The following is a 24,185-nucleotide window of genomic DNA, read 5'->3' on the forward strand; positions in this document are numbered from 1 at the left end:
CCAGGGGCTCACATGGTGTCACAGGCTTCTTTCTCATCTCCTTCCCTCTCCCTCACCTCTGCATCTATTGTTTCTGCTTATCTCTGCCTCTCTTGGCATACTGTCCTCATTGTCTCCTCCTGCAGACTTTCTCCATGACAGCTCTATATGCAGTCTTAGATCCAAAAAAAGGAAGAATGACCTTCCCAGTTGTCTCCAACAGAAGTCCCAAGGACTTCTGTTCAGCTTGGTCATTTGCCTATTCCTGAACCAATAATGGTGTCCAGGGAGATGATGTCTAGGGAGATGCCTGCAATTGACAGCCTCTCTAGAACCACAGGGGGGCGGGGTGGGCACCGGGAGCAAAGCACAGTTCTTCAAATAAAACAGAAGGAAAGGGAGCTTATTCTGGATGTGACAGACCGTGGCTTCCAGGACCCCTGTCCTTCCCCCGCAGTGTCCCTGCATTCACTTGGTGACCTAGCCTGCTTCAACCCTCAAGGCTCATGGTGGGGAGGGGTGTCAGGCTGCAGTGGGAAGGTTGAGGCACCAGGGTTTTCCTTTCTGCCTCTTCTTGGCTCCCTTGGGTCAAATGTCTGGGCTTCAGAGAAGTCATGGAGAATTTGGACTTAGAACTCCTTGACCAAAGGAAACTCTGTTAACTTACCAAAGGAGACAGTGGAAATACATTATGGTCCACACAGAGGATAAATGAAGCTCCCTGAGGGCAAGGTTTATAAGATCTGCCTTCCCCAAAGCTCTGCTCTTATCTTCAAACAAAAAAAAACCCCAAAACCCAAACTCCTGCACTTCTCTCAGAGACCACCAGGGGGCATGCGGAGCCCAGCTTCTCTATTAACACAGAGAGACAGGACCTGCAGGACATCTGGGAAACTCAAGGGAGTGGCGGGCAGGAGAGGATAGGACTGAAAGGAAGCAAGGACCTACAAACAGCTTGGGTCAAGCTTCTAGGGTTCCAGACTGTCTGAGACGTCTGGGCAGGCCCAGTCCTAGGGCTGGGATGCCAGCCTTCCGGTCTCTACCACTGCTGGGTCCTGCAGGGGGTGAGATAGGGTGGATGATGCTGGACATCTTCCTCCACAATGCCAGAGAGGGAAGCTGGGAAAGTGGCATGAACTGGCACCACCCTAGGCAGGTTAAAAGGAATTCAGAGGAAGTAGTATGATACAATGAAAAATGCCTCGTTTGCTAGCTTGACCTTGGTCAATCAGTTAACCTTTCTGAGCACTTCCTATCACCTAATAGGGGTCCCTGATTGCTTTTTAGCACATTGGGAGAATGCACTTCCATCTTTAAACTGCTGGTCACATGTTACTAGTCCATCTTCTGTGACCAAGCCCTGAAGGCGTCTGGGCACTGCCTTCTATGAAGATTGGGAATGATGACCTGGGAGGCACCATTGGGACTTCTAGCCTCATCTTCTTTGAGCCCTGAGATAGATCTGTGCTCTCTCCTTGCTGCCTGGGAAGGGGCCGGAAGTAGAGCTCCCACCACCACCCACCCCTGCTCATCCAGCTGCTCAGCCCCAGAAAGTCTGAGCCATCAAAGTCCCCTGCTGGCTGAGTGGCAGGGGACATGTGGAACTGGGGAGATGGGGGAAGTGCACAGAGGCACCCCAGATGTGCGTGTGACCACATCAGGAACAGGCAGAACACAGGCAGATGGGTGAGGAGGCCGAGTGGAAGGCCTAGGATCAGCCTGAGACCACGGGCTCGGGGAACATTTCCCTTCTCTTTCAATGACCAAATACATTAGGAGTTTGGGGAGACTGGAGCAACAAGCCATTCCCCCTTACCTTGCTGAGGGTTGGTGGCCCCTAAGGCCTGGACAACGGAATGAAGAGCCCCCCTATTGGTCTGTGGCTCCTTGGCTTTCTTCTACCCCAAGACAAACTTCTCCAGCTGGGCACCAGGACTGGGCTGGGGCTGGACTGGTCTAGGCTCGGGTTGTGAGGGTCCCACCTGTTCTCACCCCCATGCTTCCCCGGCCCTTCCTCCCTGTGACCTTCTCCAGAGCTGCCACAGCTGGAACCATTCTCCAAGCTGCCTTTCATCCCCAGTGCTCCCCCGCCCCCCAGTGGCCCCTGTAATTGTGGTCTTAGGCGGCGGCTGCGGGGGCTGGGGCTGGGCTGAGGGCCAGGGCCCAGGGCAGGGCCAGGGTGGGGACTAGGGGGTGCCGATAGGGGCTTGGCCATGGTGTGGGTCATATGGGGCTGGAACCCCAGCTGCAGACATTCTCTGGGCCTCACCTACATACTTGCCAAGGCTCTGGACTGACACAGACCCTCCCCTCCCTTCACTGAGAAGTGCTCTGACTTGGGTACTCCTAGACCCTCCTGACACCAGGGCAGAGCCACGCCTGAGTGCAAGCCTCAGGAATCACTGTTTGCCTCCTGAGTTGTTTTTTTTAAGAAAAGGTCTTCTCTGTCTCCTTTGCATCTCTGTATTTCACAGACAGTGGAGGTGGGGGAGCAAAGAGACCCCCCTCATCAGAGAGATGCCAAAAGAAACTAAATCAGCTCCTCAACCAGGTCAGCAGCATTTCCCAAAAGGAGTCCCCACCAGAATCACTGGGGATGCTAGCTAGAAAGACAGACTCCCAGGCCTTTCCCTGGAAAGGCTGATTCAACTGCATGGGGCCTGGAATCTGCATTCCCGCAATGGCCCACCCCAGGGGATACTTGTGCTGCATCAAGCGTGGGAAATGCTAGTGTGAGTGGAGGATGGAGAATAAGGACATCTGCAAGCTGATTAAGAATCCCTTCCCTGTGTCATGTTCTTAATTCTTTCTGGGCCTCAGTATCCCCAACAGCCAGTGAGAACATGACTCTCCAGCTTGCTGGTGTCTTCTCCCATCCTGGGCTGGTGCCTGCCTCCTGTGTTGAGTCTGGTCCCACCCCTACCCTTACCGCTTACCCTTCCCAAATGCTAGTCCCAAGCTGTCCCCGTTTCTGCAGCATGGTGGGGAGAGTGGGGAGGGCAGGGGGCAGTTGGGGTCAAATAAGGCTCTGGCTGACGCAGTCTGCTTGCTGCCCCTGGCTGTTTTCCTGCAGTCCAGCCAGACTGCTCCCCACCCCGCACTGCCCCACCCCCACCCCCAGCAGCCTCAAGCCCTTAATTCCTGACAGCTGCGGTGGCTGCCGGCAGAGATGAGGGGGAAAGGAGGGGGGAGTATGCCGTCAGCCTGCTGTTGCTCAGGCTGCCCCCACCACCTGACAGTCTGGGGACAAGGAGGGCCCCACCCCCCCCTTCAATTCCCCAGGGATGGGCAATTCCAGGAATGGGCACTTTTTTGTCTCTGAGCCCAGAGGCTCCCATAGTTTTGTCCCTAAGCCAGCAGGGGCTCTCTTCAGAGAGAGGGGCGTGTGTGTAAAGTGTGGGAGGCTTGTGCCCATTTTACAGAGGAGGATGCCGAGGACACAGGGCAGGAGCAGGATCCACTATTAAGGCCCAGGCTAGCAGCAGAAACAGAAGGCAGAGCTGCCTTTCCCCTACCTTCTGGCTCTCAGGCCCTTGCTTGGGCCCAGCACACTTGCCCTATATCGAGGAGGGGCCCAGTGTTCAGTTGGGGTGGAGGGACAGGAAGATATCTCAGCGAGAAGTAGACCTGAGCCAGGAGGCTGGTATTAGGGAGCTCCTAGAGGACCATGTGCAGGTGGGGCCAGGGAGGGCCAGGACAAGACAGAGTATCTGCGGGCGCAGGCAGGCGACACTCAGTGTTGGGGCGGCAGCTGCTGCGCTGGGAGTCAGGAGAGCTGCGTTCAGTGCTAGTTCTTCCGCTAATTTGCTGTGTGATCTCTTTGAGCCTCGATATTTTCTTGTGAAATAAAGGGGAGCTAAGTAAACTATCTCAAGGGCCACTTCTAGGGTTAAAAGGCTCTCCAACGCCTCCTCCCAGGGCGTGCCACCCAGGGCGCTCCTACGCAAGCATTTACTGGGGGCCTGACACTGCTGCCTCCCCGGGCTCACTGAGGAGACGAGGTGGTTCCTATGAGCCGCATTTCACAAAGGGGCAGGGGTGTCTCCGTGAGCAGGAGCAGGAGGCACCTGTTTAAGGTCACACAGCAAAGGAGAGTAGAAGCCAGAGGCTGCCAAACTCCTCTGCAGGAGCCCACACCTGCCTAACACCAGGCAGGCCTGGGGGAAGTCCCTCCTCTGGTCGGGGAGGCGAAACAGAGAGGCCGGCCCCTCTCCGCCAGCCCCTGCAGGTGTGTGTGTTGGGGTGGGGTGGGGGCGCTCCCCAGCAGCTGCGTCTCAGCCAGGCACACACACCTCGCGGTAACACATATCCCCCACACAACCCAGCGCGCTCCACGCACAGGCTTCTTCCTGTGCACGCGCGCACAGACCCCAACACCTTTCCCTTTCCTGCCCTCAGCAGGGACGCTCCCACCCCCAGTCCCCAGCGGACGCAGTGGCCTCGGGAATCGTACACGCCTCCACGCCCCGCCGCGTGACGTCACGTGGGGTAGAGCCCTGAGACACTAAATGGTGGGGTGGGGGGAGGAAAGGGAAGGCGGCAGAGCTCCCCGAGCCGGGACAGTCACTTACTCTCCAGGCAGTGGGGCCCGACACAGACCGCGCCGCCCCTGCCAGCCCGCCTCGCACGCCCTCGGAAGCGCAGGCTCCCGGCGCTGCGCTGGAGGGCTCCCCGGCACCCCAGCCTCCCGTCCCCAGCCCGCTGCACCTCCAGGCCCCCCTTACCCTTGAGAGGCACCAGGAGTTGTCGCGGGGGGGCCTCGGGAAATTCCCCGGACCCCTGTGCCAGGAGGTGCCCGGTTCGCCCGCTCTTCACCCCCCGCCCCCCCCGAGGGCGGTGCCCGGGGGTGCTGCCCCATGGAGCGGGGAGGCGGGCGCCGTCTGCTCCGGGAGCCCTGACCCGAGTCGGAGTTGTGTGTCGCAGCCGCCCCGACCCCCCGCCGATCATGCGCCGGCGCCCCTGGCTCTCCAGTCCCACCGGGCTGTGAGCCCCCCATTCCCAGCCCGTCAGGGCCTGCGCGCCATGGGCAGCGCCCACCCTCGCCCCTGGCTTCGGCTCCGACCCCAGCCCCAGCCGCGGCCAGCGCTCTGGGTGCTCCTGTTCTTCCTACTGCTGCTGGCTGCTGCCATGCCCAGGTGAGCCCTCACCTCATGCTCCGCCCTCCTAGAGAGTTGAGACCCCGGGCCCCCCACAGGGGCCTCTGATGCTCTTGCTGGGGTAGAGGACCCTGGAAGAAGGGAGGGACAGGGTCATAGGCAAGTGCTAGTGCCCAACCAAAGGCAGTGAGCTCCCTCATAGGAGGGGGTTGGACTGGTGACAGGATATGGGCAGTCCAGGGAGACAAGGCAGTGCCCAGGAGTATGATGGCAACTAGGAGGGGAGGTGTGTGTGTGGGGGAGCAAGTGCCAGTCTGGAGTTCCTGTCCTGTGGGGGGAATGCACCCCCACCCCAGGAGTAAGCCCAAGCTGCCTCACTCCTTCCTGCAGCTCAGCCCCAGGTAGCGGCAGGGGTTGGAAGGCTGGAAGAGGGTAGCCCAGGTGGGATCAGTGAGAGACTGCAGCTGCAAGAGCTGTGTGTGTGTGTGTGTGTGTGTGTGTGTGTGTGTGCGTTTTCAATCGAGCCCAGGATCCCAGCAAACTGTGTTGGTAAACAGCAGTTTCTGTATGTGCCCATGTGTGCATGTGAAAGCTCATGGGTCAATGTATGTTAAGATGAACACATGTGTAAATGGGAGTGTCTTTGTGTGTGTGTTTGTAACTATGATCAAGTGTGCATGTGTGTAAGTGTGCTGGGGTTGGGTTTGTGTGTCTACCACAATGTGTGCAGAGGTGTGTCTGTGTGAATGTGACTGAAACATATCTGTGGGAGTGGGCTCCTGGGGAACCCTGTGTGTATGGGCATCTATGCCTGGGAATGTGCATAGGAAATACTGTGGCCACAGCATGGTGGATGTGTGTGCATTTGCACGTTTACCTGTGTGGGTGTGCAGCTAGCTGAGTGAGTCGCATTGAGCAGGATGATTGTGAGGAGGTCAAGGAAACAGGAATGTGGAGGAGTGTACTGATGGGCCCAACCTTCAGAAGCAGAGGTTGGAAGAGGGAGTGATTATGGCCTTTGGGACAGAGTGTGTGTTGTTAGATGGGGCTCTCCTGGTCCCCCCAAAACACGTACCCACTCCACCCCACATGTCTGCAGGTCAGCACCCAATGACATTCTGGACCTCCGCCTCCCCCCGGAGCCTGTGCTCAATGCCAACACAGTGTGCCTAACATTGCCAGGCCTGAGCCGGCGGCAGATGGAGGTGTGTGTGCGTCACCCTGATGTGGCTGCCTCAGCCATACAGGGCATCCAGATCGCTATCCACGAATGCCAACACCAATTCAGGGACCAGCGCTGGAACTGCTCAAGCCTGGAGACTCGCAACAAGATCCCCTATGAAAGTCCCATCTTCAGCAGAGGTAGCTGCCCCTCACCCCTGCCCCTCACCCCTCACCCCTGCCCCTGCCTGCCCCATCCAGCATCTCCACCTCAGAATCTATTCCCAGCCTTTTCTAACCCACTGCCTCAAGCTGGCATCCTCCCATCCCCACATGCCCATCTGCTGGCCGTGCTGCTTTCCTTCCTCTTCCTGGTCTCAGGCCATGGGGACAGAGAAATGGGGCAAATTTGTCTCCAGACTGGGCTGTTTAGGCTGAGAGTGGCAGGTTCCATGCCTGAGAACTAGACTCCTGGGTCATCCTGCCCTATCACTGACACTGCATATCTCAAACCCAGGAAATATCTGTACTTGTCGCTTGCCTCTACTTACCCTCTACTTAGAAAACCACATTTAGGATGGGGAGCCCATGAGGAAGAACCCAGAATCAGCATGAGGAGGGGTTGAGGAATTTTTCCAATGGTGCAGGTGGAGGCAGCCTGGACAGGTAAAAAGTCTGCCCTACTGCAGAAGCTCTTCCCGGCGGGGGACACCACCAGCCTGTGTGTCATCCCTGCTGCCTCTGGAAAACCCTCTCTGAATCAGAGGTGCTGGGTGTGTGTGTGCCTGTGTGTAGTGGCTCCTGCCAGCAGGCCTGGTAGGCCTGTCAACTCCTCTTCCCCTCACAGCTCAGAGGAGCCGCAGCCCATTCCCTGTCCTCCCTCCCCGACTTCTGGGTGACCCACCCTGACAATACCAGAGTGGCTTGGGCTGGGGACGGCAGGAGGTTTTGTCACTCACTTCTGCCTCGCACCCACCTCCTGGCCTGGTATCTCAGGCCTTTACTCAGATCTTTTGGGAAGGATGGGGGCCCTGCCTCTGGGATGGGCCTAGCTGGGTATCTATCTCCCCTCTCAGTGGCTTGTGTGGGACATTGTGGGCACCCCTTAGCCCTAGCTTCTTAGGTCTTGTCCAATTTTCAGTGGAGGTGGAGTAGGAGAGGTACGCATACACCTTGTAGCCTTGGGTCTTGAGGCTTCTTGGGGAGTCAGGCTGTACCTCAAATTCGGAAAACTCAGAAAGCCGAGGCCCTTCCCTTTTCATCAGGGCCCCTGCTTGCATCCCCTGGGCCCCCAAGTCAGGGGCCACCCCAGCCTCCACCAGCCGAGCCCCAGGCCGCCCGCCCCGCCCCGCCCCGCCCCCGCGCGCTCCCTCCTCCCTCCCCCGCGCGCCCCGGGCGCTGTTTCTACCCGGCCGAGCCCAGCCCGACGCGTGTGGCGGCATGCAGCCGCGAACTAATCCCCGCGGGCCGCGGCAGACGGCTCCCGGCCCCAGCCGCGCCGCTCTCAGAGGGCGCCCCCCGCCCTGCCCCGCGCTCCCGCCCCCTCCCGCCCCTCCAGCCGTCCAGGAGCGGCTGCCCGGGACCCCCGGGTCCTGCCCAGCTCGGGCCGCACTCTCCTCCTGTCCCGCCGCCCGCGCGCCGACACGAAGTGACTGGCCTCGGCACCATTCATGCCCCGGCTGGGCTGGGCCGGCGCTCACCGCCGCCGCGCGCCCGTTCCTACCCTCTGGTTTCTAGGTCGCCCGCGCTCTCCGCAGCCGCGTTTCCCTCCGGGGCCCTCGGGTACCCCATGAGGACTCCGTAGCCCTGGCTTTGGTTTCTGCCCGCTGGGGACCGGGGTAGGCGCAGAGGTTCTAACTTCTGCAGCTTCGGGTGAGGCAAGGCAAGCTCTGCATCCCTCTCCTCGGCCTTGGTATCCCCTCTGTCCTCCTGTTCCCTCTAGACCCAGTGAACCCAGGTGCCCTGAGAGCCTCGCTGGGTCAGGCCCGCGCGGCCTGCTGGAGGACCTTGGGGTCTTTGAAGCCTGGGGGAGAGTTCAGAGCGGCAGAACAGCGCAGGGCTGGCTGGGTGCCAGGCGCTCCCGGGTTCACCTGCAGTTTAATAAGCGCGAGGTGAGCTGGGGGGACGGGTGGAGGGAGGAGGTTAGGGCTGGAGAGGGACGACTTGCCGGGGCTAGCCAGGGCAGGGAGGTGCTCAGCATGGGGAGGGAGTGGGACAGTGGCTGCCCGGCTCCAGCCGCAGTAGCGGGGCTGGGCACTTTCCCTGGGCCTCAGGACACTGGCCTACCTCTGTGGTTTCCGCTCCCCAGCTCCCCATCAACGCCCCTCATTGCTACACCTCACACCTCATTTCTACCTCTTGCTTCTCAGAAGGGACTCTGGGCTTCTGGAAATAAATCTGCCAATCCTCTCCTCCACTGGCCACCACTGCACCCCTGACTCCACCTGCAGGTTCATCCTCCTGGGGGCAGTCATTTCTCAGTCCATCTTGGCCCATCTTCTGGAGGACTAGCTAAATTGGAATCCCATGAAGCCACCCACGGTGTCAACCAGCCCCTGGTCTACTTCCTTCCACCAGGAATCTCCTTTCTTTCCAAGTTACACATTGCCCATTGTGTGGGTCAGGTGACCTCCGTTTCCTCCAAGTGGAATGTCTGGGTGCTGATGCCTTTTCTGACCCATGTTATCAATGGGTTAGGATCCTGTTAAATGTGGATTCTGCCATGTTTAAACTTCAGACACTGCTTGGGTTGGGGTCCTGGGTCCCTTGGGCCTTCTTTAATGCTGTTACTATCATTGAATTGTCCTGACATCTTCCCTGAGATGAGCTGGGCTGGAGGGATGGAGTTTTGATAGAGGGAGGGGGAAGAGGGCTTGAGCATGTGAAGTGGACAAACCTGGGAAGGCGAGGCATGCAATAGGGCTTTGCCCAGCCAAGCAGAGGGGATGAAGGTGTGCTGGAGCCTAGGCCACGGGGGACAGGGACAGGGGCCTCCGGTAGGAAGAGAGAGGGTCAGAAAAAGCTGTGGGAGGGCCCCAAGTCCATGCTGGCTGCTTCACCTAGTTCAGGAGCAGCAATGACCTTAGTGCCAATGGCACTGGTAGCCCTAGCTTTTCGTGCTAAGAATCTAGATGGTTGGTTCCTGGGCTGGGTACTGGGCAGAACATCTGGTAGAGGGGAGTGGATCATTGTGAGGAACAGAGAACCCCTTCCCTCACTGTGGACACGAGGACTGGAGGAAATTTGAGGAGGGGGCAGCTGGGAGCTGGGCTCAGCACTGGAGGGAGAGGGGAGGAGAGGTCAGGGAGAGGTTTGATGGAGGGAAATGTAGTAGATTCACACAGCAGGCCCTGGGAGCTCTCACACAGTTTAGGTACTGTCTTCCCTAAGGCCCAGACCCATTTGGAACGGATGGAAAGAGAGGGCATGAGGCCCTGAAGCCATGCTCCCAGCCCAGGGGAAGCCAGCAGCGTGGGTTTCCAGGCTCTGCTCTCCATGGCCCTGGCTCATTTTTCTCCCACCTCCTTTTTACATTTATCCTCTTGGTTTTATGCCTAGGCCTCCAGGGATTGGGGTGGTGCTCAGATGGGGAAACCAAGGCATGGGCACTCATATCCCAGGATCACTTAAGGTTCTATTATTCTAATGATACCCAATTAATTAGCCAACATATACTAAGCACCTGCTGTATGGGCACCGCTCAACCACATTTTATCCGTGCTTTAGGACCCCCAAACAGTCCCCATATTGTAGGTCCTATCATTAGTATCATTTTACAAATGAAGCTAAGAGAAGCTGGGTAACTTGCCGTTAGTCACACAGCTTGAAAGTGAGCCATAGAGCTAGGAGTCAAATGCAGGCCAGCTGACTTTAAAGTTTGCACCCAATCCCCTTTTATACTATCTCCCAAGTTGCAAGGCCAACATGAAGTCCCACTGTGTACCCAGAGAGGTGAGCTGGTGCAATGGAAGAGCATGCCAAGAAATGAAACTGACATGCATATGTGCGCGCGCGCACACACCAAACACCTACTCCTGTTTTTACATATGTGTGGCTCCATTCAGTGTCACGCCTAAGTGTTCCCACATGCACACTAGTCTCTCTCTCTCTGCCCAGGCACATGAGCAATGCGCACATTATTTGCATGGAGAGAATGGAGACCAGACCTCTCCCCTTCCCTCCCTCTTTGACTTGAATGGGTAGGGCTCAAGCTTCTCTAACCCCTTCTAGTTTCCATTGGCTCCTGAATCCTCTCTCCTCCACCCTCCCCTGCCCTCCAAACCTCCTCCCCCAGCCCCTTCCCAGCCGTTGGCTGCTGTGGCCTGTAGCAGCAGCTGACTCCACTTAGATGCTGGCAGTCCCTGTCCCAGATCAAAGGCAGGGCGGCTAATTGTGTGTCTTAACGAGCCCCCCTCTCCCTGCTCCGGGCAGCCCAGCTGGCCATGGCCCCACCCGCTCCCCCTCCAGCTGGCCAGATGGCACAGTGCCTGTGTCTGCCCCAGACAGTTGGGGCCAGAACCGAAACTGGGGCCCTGAACAGGAGCTGGGGGCAGACCCAGTGGGCTGGACTTCTATGAGGCCTGGATACTTGCAGCAGTGGGTGGCCACACAGGCCCTGCCTTGTCACCTCTGCACGTGGCTATGACAGCTGTCAGAGGCCACAGGGTGGTGTAGGGAAGGTGTCTTTAGCTGCACGGGGTAGGGGTGTACTCTGCAGCGGTGGGGTACATTTCTCCAGATTTCCCCAGGCTTACCCTTAAATGTGACAGGGCCTAGAAGATGGTGGTCGGCCCTGCACACCTCCCCGGACCAACCTCATCCTCTTTCCTGGTGCCATGCACAGACAAGGTGATAGGAACTAGAAACTGAGCTACCTGGGTTTCCTTCTCAGCAGCAGGACTCCCATGGAGTTGCATGTCCTACAATAGAAAGATGCCAGACCTGGGAGCTGGGAGAGCTGGGTCTGGATGCAGCTCCATAGCCCCTGTGACCTGTGTTTTCTCCTTTTGCATAATGTGTGTGTGTTTGGTAGTGGTGGCAGTGTCTGTGTGGAGGTGATTTCTGAGGCCTGGGCTGCCTCTGGAGGTCTGAGTATTGCCATGTGTCCTAGGAGCAGGCTGATGACTCCCCAGCAATAAGAGAAGTGCTCAGAGTTCCACAGATAAAAGGCAAGGGATAAATGCAGGGTGTGCTTCCCAGGAGCTTGGTTCCATCCTCCTTCTCCTTAGATTCCACTTTCCCAGGGCAGTTTCTACTCCTCTGCATCTCCTGTTAATTCCCAGTATCCCCATAGAAGGTTCCAGCCCCATCCCCAACCCCTCTTCTCTGCTCATAGCTGAATTCCTTATGGAAAAATGTACTGAGATACCATAAGCTGGAAAGAGAGAGAGACAGTCTGCTTCACAGGCATCTGGTGGTCCAAGTGACCTGTTCTAAAATGGGTCATGAGCTGCTGGGCTTTGTCCCTGATCAGGGTGAAACAAAAAACAATGACCCAAAAAATGCAGCAGGATTGAGTGAGGTCAGATAGGAGAAAGAACTTCTCAGTAATAGCTAATGTTGGAGTAATACTTCCTCAATTAGTAAGGCACTATTCTAAGCACTTTAAATTTACCAATTCATTTAATTCTTGGAACAACAATGAGGCAGATAATAGCCCTATTTTACAGATAAGGAAACTGAGGCACAAGAAGGTTAAGTCACTTGGCCAAGGTCACATAGCTATTAGCAGCTAGTAAGTGGAAGAGCCAAGATTTGAAGCAAACTGGTTTCAGGAATCAGTTCTTAACTACTAAACAGCTTGTTCTGTTTCTTTCTGTTTTTTGTTTTGTTTTTCTGTTTGTTTTTTGTTGTTTTTTTTGTTTGTTTGTGTTTTTGGCAGGAAGGGGAGGACAGGGCTCTGTGATGCAGCAGGTGAGGATTAAGGTGGATTGGCCTAGGCCTCTGGCTTCTCTTGCTGCCTGCCCTCTCTCTGGTGTGCGGAGGCTGGTCGGAGACTTGTACCAGAACTTGTTCCTAGCTGGTCCATTCTCAGATGCAGAATAAGCAAAAGATAGCCTGCATGTCTGATAATGCGACCCTCCTTTGCAAGTAGGCCTCCCCCTGCCACAGGTCCAGGTGTTCCCAGAGAAAGGCTCAGGCTGGAGCACCAAGAAGGAAGGCATTGTGGACAAGCCAGTGGGCAGGCCGGCCCAACCGCAGCCCCCAAGAGTGGCTTGGTCAGGGAGAGTCTGTGCCTCCTGAACATCTGGTGGAAGGTATCTGCCTCAGCTTGCCCTTCCTTCTCCATGTTCAACACTGCTACATGCCAGACCCCATGCAGGACCCTGGGCTTCCCTCTAGCATCCCTCCAACAGCCTCTTCAGCTGACCTGGATGGATCACAGGCAAGGTGGCTGGGTAGCACCCATTTCTGAGTGGCTTTCAGGGATGTCCTGTGGACAAGGAAGGGGAAGCCCTGGTGACCCATTTCTTTGCCTCTGGAGTCTGGTCATTAGGGAAGGTCCTATGCTGTGCCTAAGATGGGCATGCACCTATCAGGCTATCTTGGGGCAGGGAGCATTAGGAGCTGACCGTCTCTTCTGACTTACCCTGCTGCCCATTGACATCTCCTCAGGCCTGGAATTTCATCATCGACTATTTATTCTTTTTTTCCCCCAAAATTGTGTATATGAAATATCATTTTATTTATTTATTTAAATAGGTTTTTGGGGAACAGGTTGTGTTTGGTTACATGAATAAGTTATTTAGTGGTGATTTCTGAGATTTTGGTGCACCCATCACCCGAGCAGTGTACACTGTACCTAATGTGTAGTCTTTGATCTCTCACCTCACACCCACCCTTTCCCTGAGTCCCCGAAGTCCATTGTGTCATTCTTATGCCTTTGCATCCTCATAGCTTAGTTTCCACTTATAAATGAGAACATACGATATTTGGTTTTCCATTCCTGAGTTACTTCACTTAGAATAATAGTCTCAAATTCCATCCAGGTTGCTGTGAATGCCATTGTTTTGTTCCTTTTTATGGCTGAGGAGTATTCTGTGACATATGTATACCGCAATTTCTTTATCTACTTGTTGGTTGATGGGCATTGGGGCTGGTACCATGTTTTTGTAATTACAAATTGTGCTGCTATAAACATGCGTGTGCAAGTATCTTTTTCTTTCTTTTTTTTTCTTTTTTTTTTTTTTTTGAGGCGGAGTCTCGCTCTGTTGCCCGGGCTGGAGTGCAGTGGCCGGATCTCAGATCACTGCAAGCTCTGCCTCCCGGGTTTACGCCATTCTCCTGCCTCAGCCTCTCGAGTGGCTAGGACTACAGGTGCCCACCACCTCGCCCGGCTAGTTTTCTGTATTTCTTAGTAGAGACGGGGTTTCACCGGGTTAGCCAGGATGGTCTCGATCTCCTGACCTCGTGATCCGCCCGTCTCGGCCTCCCAAAGTGCTGGGATTACAGGCTTGAGCCACCGCGCCCGGCCGCAAGTATCTTTTTCGTATAATGACTTCTTTTCTTCTGGGTAGATACCCAGTAGTGGGATTGCTGGATCAAATGGTAGTTCTACTTTTAGTTCTTTGAGGAATCTCCACACTGTTTTCCATAGTGGTTGTACTAGTTTACATTCCCACCAGCAACATCACTGGCAATGAATTCTTTAGGTTAAACATTGCCCTCATTCTGTGGGCTTATTTTAAAATTGCAGATACCACCGTGAAAGGTAATAGATTAAGTCCCTGATTGTAAAAAGAATGTGTTTAGCAGATACTTTCTGCCCTACAGTAGAGATGTAGACACACAAATTCTGAGTTTACTAAAGGTGATGTTAAAGAATAGGAGAAGGGCGTACAAAAAGCAGAGGGCTATTGGGAAGCTTCCCTCCCACCCCACCAGGTTCTGTGTGCAGAAGAACTGGCTTCTGGCGTGATTGCTGCCCTTCTTTGACTCTGTGTCCTTGCATACTGGGCTTGCATACTGTCCTTGCATACTGAGCCCCATCTAACAACACACACTGTCTCCTACATACCGGGCTTCAGTTTCTCCTTGGGATGATGAGAAGGGTGGGCTGGAGAATGGGGTGTCGAGGCCCCTCCAGAGTCCATGTATTCTGGGTCTTTAACCACAGGTTTCCGAGAGAGCGCTTTTGCCTACGCCATCGCGGCAGCTGGTGTTGTACACGCCGTGTCCAATGCGTGTGCCCTGGGCAAACTAAAGGCCTGTGGCTGCGACGCGTCCCGGCGAGGGGATGAGGAGGCCTTCCGTAGGAAGCTGCACCGCCTACAACTGGACGCACTGCAGCGTGGTAAGGGCCTGAGCCATGGGGTCCCGGAACACCCAGCCCTGCCCACAGCCAGCCCAGGCCTGCAGGACTCCTGGGAGTGGGGCGGCTGCAGCCCCGACATGGGCTTTGGGGAGCGCTTCTCTAAGGACTTTCTGGACTCCCGGGAGCCTCACAGAGACATCCACGCAAGAATGAGGCTTCACAACAACCGAGTTGGGAGGCAGGTGAGAGCCCCACACCCAGGTCTGCTTCAAATCCCTTTGCCTAGGGCCTACCCCTTGCCCAGGCCTATCTCTCCTCTGAGGACCACATTGCTCCCGCACGTCACACCTTGGCAATCTTCTCATTGACCCTGTCTAACTCATTCAACAAGCATGCACTGAGTATGCCCTGTGCACCAGGCACTGGACTAGGCCTGGGGATACAAGGCTGAAACAAGCCCTGTTGCCCTGGATCAGCATACCACCTGCTGAGCAACCTGCTCCTCCTACTTCCTCGGGAGATCACCCAGGAGAAAGGACAGGGGTGCAGTCAGGACTGCAGGAGTCTAGGCCTGGCACTGCCATCTGACTCCTCCCCTGTGGAGTGAGAAGGTTGAACTAGATCATCCCTAAGGTTCCCCACAATGCTAATGTTCCATGATCCGGTGATCTCTCCCAGCCTTTCTGTGCAGTCTAGAATGAGGGATTCCTGCAAAGTAAGGGGTGTAAGTGAAGTTCCTAGGGTTTACTGGGGAACTGTGTTACGGTGCCTTCCTCCTTTATCCTCTGTCCTCAAATGCTCCTACTACCTCAAAGGTCATTCATTAAAAACAAATACATACACACATACATAAAAAAGTAGAAGAAAGGAAAGGGGTAATAGGTTGCATTTATCGATTGCTTACTATGTGTTAGGCACTGTCTTGAGCACTTTCCTACATATTAACCTATTTAATCCTTACAACTACCTATGAGGTGGGCACTGTTATTAACCTTATGTTGAGATATGGAAACTGAGGCACGGATTGACCAAGAAGCTTACCCAAAATGATGCAACTAGTGAGAAGGTGGTCCAGGCAGCATTCATCCCCAGGAAGTTGACCTCTGAGCCTGTGCTCTTTTGTTCTACAGCGTTGAATCTGCACTCTGATGCTCTGTTGGCTCTCATGGTAGCTCAGCACTGTCCTTTCCTGAACATTCCACCTCCATCATCCCTTCTCTTGACTCTGCCCAGCCTGTTGAGGCCTTTTTCCTGGCTTCCTCTCACTCTGGCTGGCACCTTCTCCATCTCACCCTCCTTTCTCTTGGCCTCTTAGCCCACGATGGGTCATCTTCCTGCACAAAGACTCCAAGCTGATTCAGCAATTCCCATCCTCACTTAGAGGCGGGGTAAACTGAGGCACACTTACCCTTGGGTCATGTCCAGCTCCCACCCAGCCTGCCTTGTACAGCTCTTTTCCCAAGCTTCACCGCCATCCCAGCCCATACCAACGGTGCCTCCTCCTCGTTAAACTGGTTAATTAATGGCTGCTGCCCGTGGGAAGCAGATGTTTTGGAGCTGTTGGCCTGGGGAGGCACTGGGCTGGTTCCCACGTGGTGCTGACAGCACAGGCTGCACATGCACACTGAGAAGCCCTTTCAGACCTCGAGGGGAAGGCACCCTCTCTTATGGCCCTGCCCTACTGCCCAAGTTTAAGGGCCCTGGATCATTGCTGTCCCTGTCTCAGAGTGTGTTTTCGGAGTAGACTGAGGGAAAGGAGGGGATGTGGCCAACTTCTTATGGGGTTTCTGGTGAAAATGTCAAAGGGTTCTTAGTGAGGAGACTCTAGACGAGGTTGTGAGCTGGGTTGGGGGTGGTTAGGTTTCATTCCCATAACCACCTCCCTTGGAGGCCTGAGGGCTTCTCCACTTTCACTGGGCTGTAGAGCCTGGCTCTCTCTGGTTCCTTTCTATATTCAGGTAGAGCTTTGGCCCCTGGTGGCGCTGGCTTTTCCTAGGAGGAACCATGGGTCTCAGCATAGTGCAGAATGAGTCCCAGGCAGCATAATCCGGGGGCAGTCTCCCCAGCACTTGTGCCCCTCCTTTGGCTCTCTACAAAGAGATGTAGGGGGAACGGGAAGGGGAAGCACTGAGAGGGGGACCAAGGCTTTCTCAAACTCACTGAACACCGCCCCCCACCCCAACACACACACACACACACACACACACACACACACACACACACACACACCCTGGAGCGAGATACAACGGGGCCAGCACCCTCCTGCTCCTGGCCCCTACCCCAGGGGTGGCAGGAGAGGGAATTTCCCTGCCGATTTGGGATCCCCCTTCAGGAAGCAAGAGCCTCCAGCCCCAAGGGCCCCCTGCAGCTGCTGGAAAGGTGGGCAGGAGAGGAGGGGAGCCGGAAGGTGGGAATTCCCCCGGGGCCTGGCCTGGTGGGAGGTGGGTAGGAGAGGCAGAGGCAGAAGAGCAGGTACAGAAGTTTTTCTGACTGTCTGGTTGTGGGACCCTCGCTCGGGGCCTCAGCGTTTGCCTCTGTATAATGGGAGTGGGTTTCAGAAGCAGGCCAGACTCAGCGCTGGGAGGAGGGCAGTGGGGCTGGGCGCCGATGTCACCCCTCACGGTGCCTCCCTCCGCAGGCAGTGATGGAGAACATGCGGCGGAAGTGCAAGTGCCACGGCACGTCAGGCAGCTGCCAGCTCAAGACGTGCTGGCAGGTGACGCCCGAGTTCCGCACCGTGGGGGCGCTGCTGCGCAGCCGCTTCCACCGCGCCACGCTCATCCGGCCGCACAACCGCAACGGCGGCCAGCTGGAGCCGGGCCCAGCGGGGGCACCCTCGCCGGCTCCCGGCGCTCCCGGGCCGCGCCGCCGGGCCAGCCCCGCCGACCTGGTCTACTTCGAAAAGTCACCCGACTTCTGCGAGCGCGAGCCGCGCTTGGACTCGGCCGGCACCGTGGGCCGCCTGTGCAACAAGAGCAGCGCGGGCTCGGATGGCTGCGGCAGCATGTGCTGCGGCCGCGGCCACAACATCCTGCGCCAGACGCGCAGCGAGCGCTGCCACTGCCGCTTCCACTGGTGCTGCTTCGTGGTCTGCGAAGAGTGCCGCATCACCGAGTGGGTCAGCGTCTGCAAGTGAGCGGCCCGGGGTCCCCTGGGCCCTGAACGAGGTCCCCTCCTGGAGCCTGGCCCTCTGAGGCTTACGGCCTTGGCAAGGCAGCATCGCCTTGGCTCTTGGGAGAGGAGATTGGACCACATGATCTTACAGGAACCTCTCAGCTCTGAGGTCTGTGATCGCTGGACAGTCCAGGCCTGTCTGAACCCCACCACTCACTTCTGTGGGCTCTAGGACTTACTGGGTTCTTCTTGCCTCCCCTAAGCCCAGACAGTTCGGTTGGGCTGGGGTTTGCCCCATACACTAAAACAAGCGTCAGCCAGGCAATCCCTCAGTCTGTCTCCATCCTTTCACCCCTTCCCTGGAGATGGGAGGTAGGGAATGAATAGAAGCTGATGGGCAGAGAGAGGAAGATTAAAAAAAAGAAATAGACATAACTGAGCTGAAGTAATTCCATAAATGGCCCAGACACCCTCCCCTACCATTCCCCTCATCATTCATTTAACAAATATTTATTTTGCACTCTCTTTGCGGCACTCTGGGGGGCGTGGGGGTGGCAATGTGAGGCACTGGGGCCACAGATGTAAGTGAGACACAGCACTTGTCCTCTTGGAAGTTACATTCTTGCTGGGGGGAGGCATGGGCAATAAACAAGTAAATATGCAAACAAGGTCATTTCAGACAATGCTGTGTGCAGGCTGCTGGGTGTAGGGGGATTTGTGGGGAGTGGGGCTCCTCAGACAAAGCCGCTGGTTCCTCAGGGAAGGCCTTTCTGAGTGGTGATACCCATGCTGGGACCTGCACCATAAGCCATGCAAAGAGTACGGGTAAGGGCATTCCAGGCAGAGGCCATATGAAGGCAGACAGTGTGAGCTGAGAAAGATCTCTGCCTGCTGGAGGAACAGCAGAGGGGCCATTGTGATTGCAGTGAAGAAATCAAGGGACAGACTAGCAAGGGAAGTATTCAGAGGGTGGGCAAAAGTCACATCGTGTGTCTTTCTAAGCCAAGGTAAGGAGTTGGGATTTTATTAAAGAGGAATGGGAACCTTGAGATTCTTAAGCAGGGGAGTGTCATGGTCCAAGTCTCACGTGGATCGCTGATGGGGAACAGGCTGAAGGGGGATGAGGTGACAGCTGGTAAGCCAGTGAGGAATAACAACTATCTTCTAAATCAGAGATGGGGCTTGGACTGGTTGGAAGCAGTGGGGATGTTGAGAAGGGCTCTGGTGCCAGAGCTCTAACCGCCCACCTTGTGCCTGAGCCCTCTGCCACAAGCCAGGACGAGTGGCCGTGCCCAGCAGCAACTGTCTGCAGAGACAGGAGGCACTCAGAGGAGTAATCCTGGGCAAGACCCAGCTCAGCCCAGCCCAGCGCCCCGGGGAGCAGGTGGGGCCAGGAGGCGCGGCTGGGAAAAGGGTGGCGGAGGAGGGCCCGGAGACTCACTGTCTGGATTCTGGTCTCTCTGAGTCCAGGCAGGGTATATAAGTAAGGTACAGGGGGCACATTCTTCCTGGGTCTCTTGTGCTCCCAGATCCCCACATCAGGGTGCTTCTTAGCAGGTCAGCAATCCCTCCCCACCCTCATGTCCCCATGAGGACACTGTTGAGCAGTTTGTGTCCAGTGTTGCACTCTCCTTGGTTCTTGGATCTGATGTTTTTCTGGAACAGACCCTCAAGAAGGAGGGCAGTGGAGAGGGGAGTGAGGTCAGGATCTCAGGGAAAGAACACAACCTACTGCATCCAGGCCTCATGCTGCTCACACTTGGGGATCCTGCTGGCTGCCTCAATTTACCCTAGAATAGCACCCCTCTTGATGAACCAGGCAAGGACGAAGACTTATTCCTTTCCCCAGTGACCAGCCTGCACAAATTCTCCATATTTTCCACCCCTGATCCATGTCTCCTTATCCCTGGGTAGGAATGAGAAGGAAAGGGGGGCCTCTTAGTGATACACCCCAGTAGGCCCACCAGCTGGGAGATTTGCCCCCATGAGCTTGCCCCTCATCTCCTTCCCCTTCAAATGCCAGCAGCTCGCAGGCATGCCTATGGTAGTGGGGCCTTCCAAATGCTCAGCTCTGCTGCTTCTCTGGAGGACAGGGTTTCTTTCCCCATCCCCCAAAAGACAGCCCCACAAGCGGGCGGGTGAGAGTCCCCCAGGAGGAGGGGTAGGCAGGAGCAACCAGACACACCTGCCTCATTCCTTTCCTCTTGATCACCTAGGAGAGCTGTGGGGGCTGGGTTTTCCACCCCCTTCCTCCCTCCCATCCCAGAAAGGAGGAGAGAAGAGGTGGGGTAAATGGAGGCCTGGGGTTGAGGGGGTGCTGCCATGCCCAGCAGTGTCCACTGCAACATTAGTCCTAGCCTAACCCTCCTCTGCCTTCGAGGCTTAAGGAGGACCGAGCTGGGGGAGGGGAGACTGAAGATGAGAGGTAGAGGATCAGGACTGGAATAAGGTAGGAGCAGCCATGCTGCAAAGCATGTGTTCAGTGCAGAGAGAGGGGTGGGTAGTTGGGTGGGGCAGGAGGCTGGACCCGGAGTTGTAGGGAGGGGACATGCTTTAATGACATAAGTCAAGGTGATCTGATATGTGTTAACCTAACTTGTGAAGCCCAGAAGCTGATGAGTTCTGGGATGAAAGCTGACGCCCACAGTTGAAAAGGGGTGTATGGGACTTGATAAGGAACCTAAATTAGGAAAATGTGGAGGTGACGGAGGGTAGGAAAATGGGGCCCAAATGGCACTGAGCTTATGCATACTGGATGAAGGGTGTGGCAGGGATCAATAAACTGACGGGAAATAGGGGAAATGGGCTGGAATAAAGTGGGAGGGTGCAGTTTAGAAGGGAGGAAGAACTTGCCAACAGCCTGCGAAGGATCGGGGGTGAGATTTGGAAATGAGGACAGAAGGTGGGTAGAGATCATTCAGAGAAGGAGAGGACATCCCCTGCCACCAACACCTTTCACCTGATGGGCGCTAGGTTACCTCCTTGCAGGAGGAAAAAGGAGGAGGAGGAAGGGAAATAACAGAATGAGGGTGGTGGACAGATTAGAAGGTAGTGGTGGGGTTAAGGGTCAGGGAGAGGCAGCCAGGCTGGGATGAGATCAGAACGCAGGCATCCTGCTTTGCAGTCACCCAAGGTCCAGGGTAGAGGCACTCAAAGGTAGACTTGTAGTTGTAGGAGAGCCCCGGCGCGTGAGAAGCAAGTTCAGGGTCATCCCGGAGCTCCCTCTACTTCCCCTAAATTAATGTGCCCCTAGCTAGCCCCCGGCAGGGGGCCTTCCACTTTGGAGTGTGGCCAGGCTCTAGTCACAGCCCCCTTCTCTCCTCCTCCCCCCACTTCTCATGTGGTTGCCGGCAGCTGCCTGCGGTCGCCCCAGCCCCTGCGCTCAAGGCACGGGGACTTTCCAACAGGGGAAAAAATGACTTAATGAGAGTGGGAGCTGGGGGCGGGAGGGACAGGTCCCTGTAATCACCGTTCGGCTGTGGGGCCTGCGCTCCTCCGGGCCCTTCCCCAGCTTCCTGCTGCCAGCGCCTCCCTCGAGCTTTGGTGGGGGAGGAGGACAAGCTGGCGACTGGGGTATCCCTTTTCAGGTGCCAGGCTTTCAGGGGCCCCAGATGCCTTTGCTCCCTAGGCTTGCGGTGTATGGAAGCTGGGACACCCCATGATTCTTCTCTGGACCTTGTCCTGGAAGTTAGGGTTGGCGCGGAGGAGGTCTCTCCCTGGAGCCGCTAACCCCTGCTAGTGGGTTGGGGGGTATAGGATCGTGAGGAAGCCCTTTGCCACTTCGCGACTGCGCACTTTGGAATGCCCCCGGTTACTGTGGTAACCAGGGCAGCCGAGGTGTGTCCTCGGGGCTGGGAGGCGCCCGCCCCCCCCTCTTTTCTCGCCGCCCGCGGGGCCAGGCCCGGCTGCTGCGGTGCGCGGGGGTGGGGGTGTGCCGTTGCCATGGCAAGGGTGCGCAAGGAGGGCACATTCTTCCCCAGGGTGGGAGCGCCCTGGGGATACAAGAAGGGGGGTAACCGGGGCAGCAGAAAGGGGAGGGGGGTCAGAATGAGGGAGGAGTCTCGGACTAGACTAACCAGGGCTTCTGGGGTTTGGGTGGGGAGTTTGGAATCTGCCCCCACCACCCCCGCAGCTCTCCCGAGGCATCCCGCTCCTCCGCCTTTCACCCTCGCTGGGGTTCAACCTCCCCCCAACTCACGAAACCCCAGTTTCCGGGGAAGGGATCCCCGGCTACCTACCCAAAGGCCTTTGGCTTCCTCCAAAGCCAGGCCTGCGGAGCTAAGGGGCCCGCTCCCTTCCCCCCAGTGGAGTTGCAGCCTAGACTGCTGGCCAAAGCCCTGCAATTAAGCCCCTCGCCCGCCCCTGCGCCAGGCCGGGTCTGCGCTGCCAATTACAGCAACACGCAGCAGCTGATTACCCCTGCCGGAGCCTGGGGAGCGGCCAGGGGTGGGGACAGCGGGCAGGTCAAGGGGGCGGGGTCCCTGGGGTTGTCCCTGGCCCCGGGGTCCTTCACTTGAGCTTCGGACTCTAGCCCAGCTTCTCCGCCGCAGACAATATGGGGAGAAGAGGTCTGCTCAGTACTCCATCCCGCTGTGCCTCAGTTTCTCACTCCTCCAATGCACACAGCACTCAGAGCAGAAAGAGCTCAGAGACGGTCTGTGTGGATGTTAGAACATCTGGAGTCAAGGGCTGGATTCTCAATAAGTTCAAGGCCTTAAAGTCCAGCTCTCTTTCCCGCTGCAGACTGCCGCGTGGGTCTCTCCAGGCCCTGCACCCCGCCCTGTGGACCCCTCTGGGTTATGCTGAGCCAGCCCAGGGCCACGGGTAGCCCAGACTGCACTTTGGTGGGAATCAGAAAACGTCCCCCCCCCCGGGTGGGAGGCGCCCCTCTTCTGCCCTACAGGAGAAGGCAGTCCAGGAGTCTGCAGAGCAAGACAGTTGGAGTGCTCTGCCACCACCCTTGCCCCCTGCCGTCCCTTCTTCTCCCCTCCCTCCTCCGCCTGCGGGTCTGCAGGGGCTCGGGTAGGGCTTCGCGCCTCCCGCGGTCCAGCTGCCTACATCTGGCCAGCAGCTGGGAGCCGCCCACCGCGAACTGCTGAGGACACAGCGCCCTCTGTTGGTCAGAGGCGGCGGCGCACCAGCTTTCGGGCCTTGGGGCGCGTAGCCCCAGTTAATTGGGTGGGTCTCAACTCAGCCGCTGCCCTTTGACTTTGGGAACCAACCGTCCTCCGCCTCGCGCGGCGCCCAAATCCCACTTCACCGGCCCATTGCTTTCCGCCGGCCGCGGCCTTGCTGGCCCTCTTTCCTCCGTCCCTGTGTGCTTAAAACCCAGCTCAGCTACCTAGCTAGCTGTCCACCAACCTCCCATTTTCGACTTGTCTCGGCTCGGTCCGCAGGTTCTGCGGCACTATCTCTCCGCGCCCAACGTAAAAGTCCTTAAATAGGAACATGATTACATAAGTCACCGTCCATTTGCTCAATGGAATTCCTTGCCGCGTCCTTAAAAATGAGGCGTTTGAAGTATATTTAGTTCCTGAGACCGTGTTTGCTCTAAATGGATGGGGGGGTGGAGGAGAAGATGCAAGATACAAAATAGCACAGGGCAGCGTCCCTCTTTAACTGCAAAAAATTATAGATGCGATTTGCATTTTGAAGTCTAAAATAGACATCAAAATGCTAACAAATTATTTTTGGATGGTGGGCGTATAGGTGGCTTAAAATTTGTTCTCTGTTTATCTGCATTTTCCATCTGTCTATAATGAACGTGTGTTACTTGGGCACATTAATAATTATATATACAGATTCTTTTCTCCCAAAATGTGAGCATCAAATTATATCATTAGATTACACTAAATTTTATTTAAATTAATTTATGTAATTTTGTTTGGGACAGGGCCTCGCCCTGCCGCCTAGGTTGGAGTGCAGTGGTGCAAATCAAGGCTTGCTGCAGCCTGGACTCCCAGAGCTCAAGCGATTCTCCCACCTCAGCCTCCCGAGTAGTTGGGACTACAGGACTACAGGCGCATGCCACCACAATCGGTTTTTCGGTGTGTGTGTGTGTGTGTGTGTGTGTGTGTGTGTGTGTGTGTGTGTTTTTAAGAGGCGGAGTCTCGCTTTGTTGTTCAGGCTGTTCTCTGAACTCCCGGGCTCAAGCGATCCTCCCGCCTCCGACTCCCAAAGTGTTGGGGTTACAGAGACTGAGTCACTGCCCCTGGCCAGAATACACTAAATTTTTAAAAAGATCCCGTCTAAAACTAGGAATTGGGGGACCTGGCCTCCTGACAAGAGCTAATATAATTATGTCATTGTGATTTTCTTTTTAAAACTTTAATGGTTTGTAGTAAGAACAGGCTTCCAATCTCTGAATCCCAGGGCCCAGGGAAGTTAAGAAGTTGTTAGTTGCTTCCATGTGGAAGTCAAATCCATATGCACATTCAGTATTGTCTGTGAATGGAATAATGGGTTTACTTTCCATTGCATTGCACATGTATGAAGATGCTGCCATGATTAATAATGTAGAAAATTTGTAAATAGGTATTAAACCTTTTTAAAAATTATCTTCTTTTTGCAACATTACACAT

The 24,185-nt window shown here is 56.0% G+C and overlaps 1 protein-coding gene across 2 annotated transcripts; it reads left to right on the forward strand.

The window, feature by feature from the left end:
• Window positions 1-4,311: 4,311 nt before the first annotated feature.
• WNT10A (Wnt family member 10A) lies at window positions 4,312-18,269 on the forward strand. Of its 2 annotated transcripts, none has more exons than XM_001095740.5 (4): window positions 4,312-5,114; window positions 6,175-6,437; window positions 14,353-14,732; window positions 17,129-18,269. In XM_001095740.5, the coding sequence occupies exons 1-4, from the start codon at window positions 5,002-5,004 to the stop codon at window positions 17,624-17,626; spliced, it is 1,254 nt and encodes a 417-aa protein (XP_001095740.1). In that variant the 5' UTR covers window positions 4,312-5,001; the 3' UTR covers window positions 17,627-18,269. The 2 variants fall into 2 exon arrangements, with proteins under 2 accessions (XP_001095740.1, XP_077813792.1); XM_077957666.1 differs by having other exon boundaries at window positions 4,608-5,114; window positions 6,258-6,437.
• The last annotated feature ends 5,916 nt before the right edge of the window (window positions 18,270-24,185 follow it).

This window comes from Macaca mulatta, chromosome 12, assembly GCF_049350105.2.
Source record: "Macaca mulatta isolate MMU2019108-1 chromosome 12, T2T-MMU8v2.0, whole genome shotgun sequence".
Classification (NCBI taxonomy): domain Eukaryota; kingdom Metazoa; phylum Chordata; class Mammalia; order Primates; family Cercopithecidae; genus Macaca; species Macaca mulatta.